The 9615-nt window shown below is 41.9% G+C and overlaps 1 protein-coding gene across 1 annotated transcript in view; it reads right to left on the bottom strand.

Annotated features, from left to right (window-relative positions):
* Window positions 1–4267: 4267 nt before the first annotated feature.
* LOC133954010 (semaphorin-4B-like) overlaps window positions 4268–9615 on the bottom strand; it is a 46490-nt gene continuing 41142 nt past the window's right edge. The window contains exon 15 of the mRNA XM_062388260.1: window positions 4268–9487. Coding sequence (XP_062244244.1) covers window positions 8715–9487 — 773 coding nt within the window. The 3' untranslated portion in view covers window positions 4268–8714. The remainder of the gene's footprint in view (window positions 9488–9615) is intronic.

The raw sequence follows: 9615 nt of genomic DNA, 5'->3' as shown, positions 1-9615 counted from the left end.
AGAAATCTTGAAACAACTGAAACCATGGGATACATGTTAATTAACATTAAAAGACAACATAAGCAATATTAATATCCCAGGCTGAGAGACAGAAACCCAGCAGTCCTCACACAGGAGGCTTCTCCCTCTGATTCTGACACAGGAGCACATGCACCTCATTGATGACAGATTGGCAGAATCAGGGTGGGACTACAGCAGAGACAAGAGAGGAAACAAGGACAAAGCAGAAACAAAGGAATCTGTCCCAGACTTTTTTGCTTAATCCTGCTAACTAACAGATAAAACAACAAACAAGCAAATAAACCAACAAACACACACAGACGAAAATATAATCTCCTTGGCGGAGGTAATGATGGGGCAGAAGGAACAGACATCGACCAATAAGTCCTCAGCATCAGGCAGCATGACATAATTGTAATATGTCTGTAAATATTTATTAATTCAATTATAATTTTAATATCACAGCACCATAACATTATACCAACCTACAACACATCATTTACTCTTCCTGTTCTGCTTCATTGATTTTTAATGGTCTTGCACATGACTGCTTGTTATTATGGAGATTCAGACGCTGAAGATCATTTTATTTGAACACTGTTGCATTTTCTCTGAACCAGAGGCGCCTGAGCTCCAGGCAGATGCAGGAAATGGTGTGTGTGAGTGCATTTGTCCCCACGCAGAGTGTCGTTGGCGCTCGATCTTTGGAGAAAAATGATTGGCCTCTGGTTGCCTGTGAGATGGTTGGAAATACAGTCCATATACAGTCCGTAGCATATTCTACTCAACATTTTCAGCAGTTTGCGGGTGAAAAAAAGCCCTCATCAGTACTACAAGTATTTAAAAGGAAGAGTCGGACATTTTGTGGAAATGTGCCGTGTAATTCATTGGCCTCCGGAGAGCCTGAATACTGCAGGCAGTTAATCCAGCTCATAATCCCTCTGTGAGTTTATAGGGTGCTGGTTGGTCTGGTTGGTCTTACCTCTGGAAAGAGCAGGGGACGCTGCCACTGTGTCTAGTTTGGACTGATTTCCTTTCGTCGACTGGGAAAAGTAAATCTGCTTTTCAATTTCACCATCAACGAAGCATCACCATGAAATATGCAGTACGCAATCACCGCGAAAACGCAAGGTGACTGTAATTGTTTCCAAGGCTGCGGCAAACAAAAGGCCCTTTTCACAGTGCACTGATTTGTTAATAATGAATGGCAAATTACCGTCTTTGCTCCTCATCAAATGTTCGGTGACAGCAGACGAGCGGCTGGTGTTGAAAGCAAATGGGATCTGTCACAGGGTGTCAGAGGAGGGAGAGAATACATTGAGATTCAGAGTGAGAGACAGGAAGACAGACAAGGGCAGATATTGGAGAACAAATGCTTTGAGAATGGTCAGGCTTCTTTTATTGTTGTTGTCAACCCTGAGTCCCTCTTGACGAATGGCTCTGGGTGCTGGGTCTCCACTCCATCGCTTTCACCTGCATGTGCAGTCTGTGAGGGAACAGGCCTCTGATTCCTGCCGGCAGCTGATCTGTGTCTCAGCAGGAGAGTCAAGACTTCAGTGAGCTGAGCTTTATTCACAGCCCACTGTCCAGTATGAGCAGAATTCCCTGCAGGTTATGTTGCACACGTTGGGGCAGACTTTGGGACTGAGGCTCAGCAGCAAACTGACTGGGGTCAGTTTAGGCATGTCCATGAAGACACACTCCCTTATTAGTACGTTTAGTGAATTGATCAGTAATTTCATATCCTGATGCAGGCACTGACTCGGTTCCATGGAGCAGCCTCACTGGACTTAATCTCTGTGGTTGTCTCATTATTTCTCAGGCTTGGCGATAGATTAAAGGTTATGATTTCATCCTTACTTTACTGATGCTAAACTTGATGTGATCAGCTCGACTTTATTTAAGAAAACAAGGGTCCTAAAATAGATCTTTGTGGTGCACCACATAAAATGACAGACTAGAAGCCTAACCATTTGTTATTACATACTGTATTGCTTCCTCTCTCTCACATAGCTAATATTCATGTTTTTTCCATTGTTCTGTTTGATTTTGACACAAATTCAAACCCGTTCACATGTAGTTTGAGTCGGTAGTGAGAATTAAAATGTACTTATACTCCATTAATAAAGTTAAATATAGTTTGTATGTACTGGTACTTTACTTCAGTAGATTCATTTTCAGCAACTTGTCACTTTTACTGTACTATATCAGCAAATATCTGTACTACATTTTTACAATGCACCGTGTTGCATGGTCACATTGCTTTTATGCATTTTTTGGGAAAAAATAAATCAATATTGAGTCGGGAATTAATCCACTGATTAGATATTAATTCATATGACAGTGCAAGTTCTTTCAATAGCAGTCTGTATTATTCTTGTATTGGACAATATATACACTAGGCACAATGAAAGAAAACCCTTGCATTGGGGAATAGGCTACAATGTGTAAGCACTTGTATATATAGTATATATTTTTTGCATATTTTAAAGCCAGGACTTACATAACTTAACTCAATTAGAAATGGTAATATTGTGCTTTTACTTTTACTTCAGTATTTCTATTTTGATAAAATGCTTGAGCACTTCTGCCATCACTGGCATTAGGTCAAGCTCTGTAATACTCATATTGCAAGAGAGTCTAATGAGTTGCATTTGACAGACGTGTAAAAATGTGTTACGTAGTAATGAAGCTGGTTTTGATACTCGTAAATTAAAAGAAATCGTGTTCCACTGAGTCTTCTTGTTGTTTATGAGGCCAGATGGTCAAAATCTACATTCACAGACTGCACGCACTCAGATTTCTTTTAAGCACTTAACCATCGGCTGCAGATGATCGAATGGTCAGATAACATCTGTCATAACACAGCAATGACAGACGATGCATTTTTCTCTCTCTCTCTCATCTGTAATGTGGTCTTAATATAATAAATTGTGAGCCATCCCAACAGGCTGGATGTTTGCAGATGTGTTATGCAAAAGATGGTCAGAGATATACTGTGCACAGTTGTCAGAGGAGGTGGGGTGTTGCCTAATGTTTGCAACAGCTGTGGTCGGGAATAGATGCGAAAAACTGAATACATAAAAAAAACCCAAGAAAATCCAGGTGAAGATTCTCATATTTGTTGATGACTGCCAAAGCCGAGTGAATCACTGAAAGACGACCATCTGCAGGGGCGTCAGAGTGCAACAGTAAAACTGCAGAGGAATAATAAGAGAGAGAGATCTCCAGCTTTGAGGAGCCTGTTCGAGGGCAAAGTCCACATCTGACTGACAAACTGGAGAGAAAACAGAACCCAGTCTTTACCTGAGCTGTAACCCGATCTGACAGAAGAGCAGTGGGTCATCATCCGTCAGTCCAGGGCGTCGGCTACACACACGCAGCACAAAAATAACTATGTATTGATTCACTAAGCTGATGTTTATGACAGGGCCGCCCTCTGTGTCTGTGAGTCCAGGTGGGTTGGAGACGCTCAGGCATCTTCCTCCGAGTGGACAGTCAGAGCATACATTTTCAGTGTGGTGCTTAAATAGAATGTGGATATTTCTGAGGAGATAACGATTGACTGGTCAGTTGTACGAGAGCAGAAAAATACACTAGTAAAGTGACAAAATCCTAAATGATTTGATGGACTGGTGAGACAGCTATTTGCCACATTTCCTGATTTAGGAACGCATGAATTGACTTCGAGGATTGCAGGGGGAGCTGGAGTCAAACCCAGCTGACCTTAGGAGAGAAGCAGGGTACTCCTTGGACAGGTGGAATTCACTTTTTGAGAATCATAAATTCTCAAAAAGTAAATATAAATGATCAATAAAGATAATTTATTAAATTAAGCTGTAATTAAAAGTTAGTTGATACTCCAGACACACTAATCAACAAATGACATTGAATGTCTAAAATCTGTTTAGTACGGAGTCTGAGATGAACATCTGCATTAATTTGACAACACGTGCTGCAAAGTCACAACACATGAAAATACAGAAAATGTTTATCCAATGACTTCTATCTATTCACACACTCTTCTTATATGTTCCATTGTGATAGATGTAAAAAGCAGGAAGGGGTTTTAATCATATTAATCAAAAAAACATTTTTTCTTTCAAATCTATTTAACTTTGACCCCCAGATTTAATATGTTTGTTTCTTATGACTTGAGTTTGTTTTAACACCTAGATTTGCTAGTAAAGTCTTTCTCTCAAAAAACTGTTCTGTGCAAAAGCCGAGACTGAACACAGCAATTCACAATATAAAGTGGACTAAGACGTGCATGTGACAAAACATGTATTTTATTCATTTATCTTAAAAAATTAAAATAAAGTGCTTTTTATGTACAATATAATAAAAACAACAGTCACAAATCTCAATGATACAAAAAATACAGTTGACAATGTTATTTGTACACAACAAATAATAAAAAAAATCATGCAGGCAAGACCACATTTGTCTAATAGTAATTCAGTCAACTAGGCTTATGTTGTTCAGTATGCTGAGGCCAAGCTGAGCCCATATGGAGAGTTTGGAGCTGTGCTCGTATTGAACTGCAGGACAACATGGAGCAGCACAAACAGTTACTACTTCTCTTGTGCTGTGTTTCTGTTGTACGGCCGTTTCTACTAAACCCTAAACAGATGTCACAATGGATTGGCCTACTTACGCCAGTTTAGGAAAATAGATTGCTGAAAATAAAATATACTTGGCTACATTCATGTCCAGTACAGTATGTTGCATTACAGAGGAGCCACTCAAAATGAAGCATCAGTCACCGGGGGATCATCTGCTTTTTGAAATTAATAAATATGCACAACCTTTACCACACAGTATTTACACTTTTGGCGTTATTGACTATGACGGTAAAATGATTTCATTACGATTACAATACAAGATCAAAAAGTTTGATTATTGTTAAATACTGAACTGTTCAGATACGTTTTATTAAAAAGTTCCATCACATGACTTTTGACACAAGCAAAGACAGGGTGGTACAAGATTTTGAGCAGCTCCCAGGTAAAGTTAATGATGGCTTGGGTGAAACTGTAAATCTATAGTAGACCCGTGTTGTGGAGTTAAGAGCGCCCACGGAGGATTACAATCACGCCATTCACCACATTTCTGTTGGCGAGGTCACTGCTGGGTAGAACACAGTGTAGCACATGGCTAAAGGCAGAACTACGTGACGTCTAAAGGCATTTTATATTCAAATCTTTGTGAGGTTATCCATCAAGCAGATCAAAGCAGGTTCTCAGAGACTTTCCATACATCTATTATCCATTCCACTCATCCTTTTAGGGTCGTCGGGTGGGCTAGAGCCAATCCCAGCTGACCTTGGGCGAGAGGCAGGGTATTATACTGGACAGGTTAACACTTTCCAGAGACGTTTACAATTTCGTAGTCAGTTTTGATGAACAATGCTTTTAGAATCTGATTATTCGTTAAACATCCATTGGCGCATGACACTCACATTAAGCCATGGCACAAGTTTCAGTGGTGAAACTTTGCCCCCCCCCCCCAGTTCACGCTGAATTAAACATTTGCTTCCTGTGGTGCGACAAATCAGGGCGTTACTTCACGTGGAGTTCAACTTTAGTGAACTTTCACCCGTGATATTTGTGCCATATTTGGGTGTGTGTGACCAGGCCTTAATGTTAAAATAAATAATGTAGCTGAAGCCAGCAGCGGGTTAGCTTAGCATGAAGATGGAAATCCGGAGGAAACAGCTGAGTTCACTTGGTTATATCCTTTTTTTACAATGTACAAAAGCCTACTGCTGTTTTATACGCAGCCCTGTGCCAAACCATTTTTTGGCTGAGGACACTGACTTTGATGTATTTTCGATTTTCAACTTGAACGTGACACAACTCCAGGGATGCACAGGGAAAATTCTGTTCAACTGTTACATTCAGACCAGTTGTTTCCGTCGGTTTCCTGTCTTTGTGCTAAGCTAAACTAAGCTAACCAAATTAGCCTCTAACACTAGCTTCATATTATGCATACATGAGTGGTATCTATATTCTCATCTAACTCCTAACAATATGGTGATTAAACCTATTTCCAACAGAATCACACTACTTTAATTCGGTATGACATAAAAATCTAGACAGACATTACGTTAGTAGGCCACCAACTGATGAGCCAAGCACAAATACTTGAAATGGAGGAAATAGCTAACCTGGCTCTGTCCAATGCTAACAATAATAAATAATATAAATGTTGTACTTTGTTTTTAAAACCCCAAATTTTCACAACCTTTTTTTTTTTTTATACGACTTTTTAAAATTTTTACTCTGCTTTGATGTAATGGATGAAAATCTGTCCAGGTGCTGAACAGACAGCGTGGTCAGAAGTGTGCTGCGTTCTGTGCAAGAGTTGAAATGTTCGCTGGAGTAGGCAGTAAAGCATCATTATGAGAAAAAAAAATATCAGCAGTGTTCACTCTCTGTTTTCAAGACTATCTCTACAACACATCTTGCACAAGTCCCTTAAAAACACACACTATTACGCACATACACTTTATATACACAACAGAAACAAAAGAAAAAGAAACACTGACCACTGTTGCACAGTTTACTGTGCGGTTACTTTGTCAATTTGTAGCACTTGTAGCATTACATAGTGTCTCGTCGTCTGCTCAGTGTGGAAATAGTAAAAAAGCTGACTGTGTGATACTGGAGTATATACTGTAGGATTATTGACCATGAACTGGTGATGTGTTCTAAGACATGTGGGGCCATATTGTCCCTATGGCCACGCTAATGTTTTTCATCCAGATTTACACAACACTAACCGCCTTCTAGATCTTTGGGAAGTTCTGCTTGATAAGTCTCAGAAGTCTAAGCAATGTGGGAGTAATAGTGTTTGCAATGGCTGCACTGGTCCCTGCGATAACTGATTTCTACGAAAACCCCTTTTCTTTAGCAGCTGCTGTGTCTCTCGGTCTCTCAGTAGTTGCATTTCTTAGAACGTGGTCTGAATTTTTACTGAAATGTGCAAACCTGTAAGAATTCAACACCCTGATTACTTGTGCTTTCACATTTACAACGTATTGACACTTGACTGTCGTGGATGGCGCGTGTATGAAATGTGAGCTGCTGCGGTGGAGGTTATACTGAGTCAACTCTGTTTTTATAAGCAACCTCTTGATGCCATCTCTGCACTACAGCAACTCTTAGTGGGTTTAACTACATGGATTTCATTGTTAGTGCTCATCAAGCTCAGTCTAGTGTGAAACTAGTTTCACCTGTTTGTTTCAGTGTGAACACTGAGAAGGCAGATGAATCCCCTACGTACTTGCTGAAGGAGAAGTGGCCACCACACGGCAGGTAATCTCCACGCCATAGTCCTTATGCCCCAGTCCTGATATTACATGGAGGCCAATTATTGTTCCCCCAACACAGTTCAAAAATGAGCTAACAGTCTTACATTTCAACTTGCACTTCACATTTCACACAGTCTTGGTGCCACTTAACCTTCATGAAACCCAGCTCCGGTTCCATCGTCTCTCGGACAGTGATCAACGCTAACACATGAGATGGGAGTGGTCATAACAGAATGGCACTATTGCGTCGAGATAAGACAATCAAGTTATTTTTGTTGTTTTTTTTGGCACATGATGATTTTGGTGCTGCCCTGAACATGGTAGAGGTCTGGGTGGCCCCTCCCTGTTTTTTTTCACTTGGTGCTTTGTGTCTGAAATGTCAAGTCTCTTTTCCATATTCACCTCAAGAACAGGATATCTGTGTTTTTTATTTACTCATCATTGGTACCTGCAGGTCAATACTGAAGAACAGGGCGGTCTCAGATGAGCAGAGATGGTCCATGGGGCAGTTTTCTGTAAGTGAGACAGGCAGCGCACATCCAGGAGGCACACGTCCCTATTTAGGCCTCGGAGCATCACATGTGCTCACACATTTGTTTGATGATCTTTCTGAAAAGTCCTCTTTTTTTTTTTTTTTCAAGGTGCTGTAGTTTTCTCCTCGCCCGCCTCTTCTTTCATCGCCTCGTTCAGTCGTGACATTTATTCAAGGGGAACAAATGTGCTTCTGACTTGCTTCCATAAGGTTTGGATCATAACGAATATGCTCTCCTCTCCTGAACCTGACCTTGCGGACTCCGTGTAGCTGTAGCGTGGCTCGATTGTGTGTAAGAACGATTGTGTGTGTTAGGCAGCTGTGTGCAGTTATACATACTTGTAAAGAGCTGGACAACATATCTATAGTTATAATTTATTGTCTGTTGTTTTTATTACAGCATAGTGATGGACATTAACTAGATAATGTATTGTTGGATGTTGCATATCTAAAGAGATACTGGGATAAATATTGATGTGGAGGAAAGTTTGTTTCATTGTGTCTTCCCTAATATTGCCCAGCCCTACACTCGCACACACGCGCTTAGTGGCCATGACATGGACTAAAAATAAAGCCTGTTATTTGAACTATTCTTAGCAGCTGTGCCATGTTTCTTAATCCTGGTTGAAACCAGACTGTTGCGCTGCTTCGTTCGTCCGGCTTGTGCAGCAAACCAGACTGATATCTGGCTTCTAGAGTGGAAAGGATGAAATGAAATGACCTCCGCGCATTATCACAGAACAAAGATGGCTAAAATAAAAAGATGTGCTGTGATGTGGGAGGATGTCAGCATCTCCTCTCCCTCGCTCAGTGGCCCGCATCCTTCACGGAGATACAGGGCGGCCTCTTTCAGCTGGTCCTGTGCTCTCATACGATAGAGTCTTTAATCTCGGAGCCGAGCCTCACTCTGGGCCGGGGGCAGGTCGGGGAGTATTCCACGTGGCTCTCCTTCAGGTTGAGCGGCCGCCGGTCGGAGGATTCAGAGAAGCTCTTGCTGTTGTCTGGTGAGGACTCGTGTGTGGGCGTGCTGCAGATGTAGTTGTCATTTAACGTCTGGTAGCCCTTGTGATCCGAGGTGGAAACAGGGATGGGGTTACCGTTGAGCGGTAAGCTCTCCGCAGGCTTTCCCACTATCCTCGGCTTCTTCTGCTGCATGTTGGGGCACTCGCCCTGCTTCAGCATGGACTTCATGTGATCGCGGTTCCGGTAGATGATGAACAAGGAAAACACCACGAGGGAGAACGCCAGCAGGGCGCACACCACAATCAGCTCGTTCCAGTATGTCTTCATGTGGACCTGTTGAGAGCGAGACTCTCCAGGCAGGATCATGGGCTCCTCCGGCCTAATGTGCGGCGTGCGAGAGTGACCAATCAGAGTGGTGCTCTCCAGAGGGGGCTCGGCCCTCACACAGTAGTTAGCCAGCAGCTGACGGAATCCCTCCTCCTCTGACCAGCACTCGTAGGTCTCCATCCTGTCGCCCTGAGCCACCACGACCAGGTTTCCCTCAGGAGTGGCATAGACGAACTGGCTGGCGCTGTCACTGTAACTCCACCTCCTCTGTGCCAGGTTGGAGCGCAGCTTACAGGGGAGGACTCTGAACGTGTTTGCCGGGATTGTTATGAGCTGGCAATGGGAGCCACCTATAAACAAATATCAATAAAAAGAGAAAAATTATGCCCATTGAATGAATATTATACAATGAGCCTAACTTAAAGGAATAGTTCAGATTAATGAGAAGACTGATCCTGGCTGTAACTTAGTAAAGTAA

The sequence above is a fragment of the Platichthys flesus genome, chromosome 1 (genome assembly GCF_949316205.1).
Source record: "Platichthys flesus chromosome 1, fPlaFle2.1, whole genome shotgun sequence".
Lineage (NCBI taxonomy): Eukaryota > Metazoa > Chordata > Actinopteri > Pleuronectiformes > Pleuronectidae > Platichthys > Platichthys flesus.
This window is presented reverse-complemented; position numbering and strand designations above follow the sequence as displayed.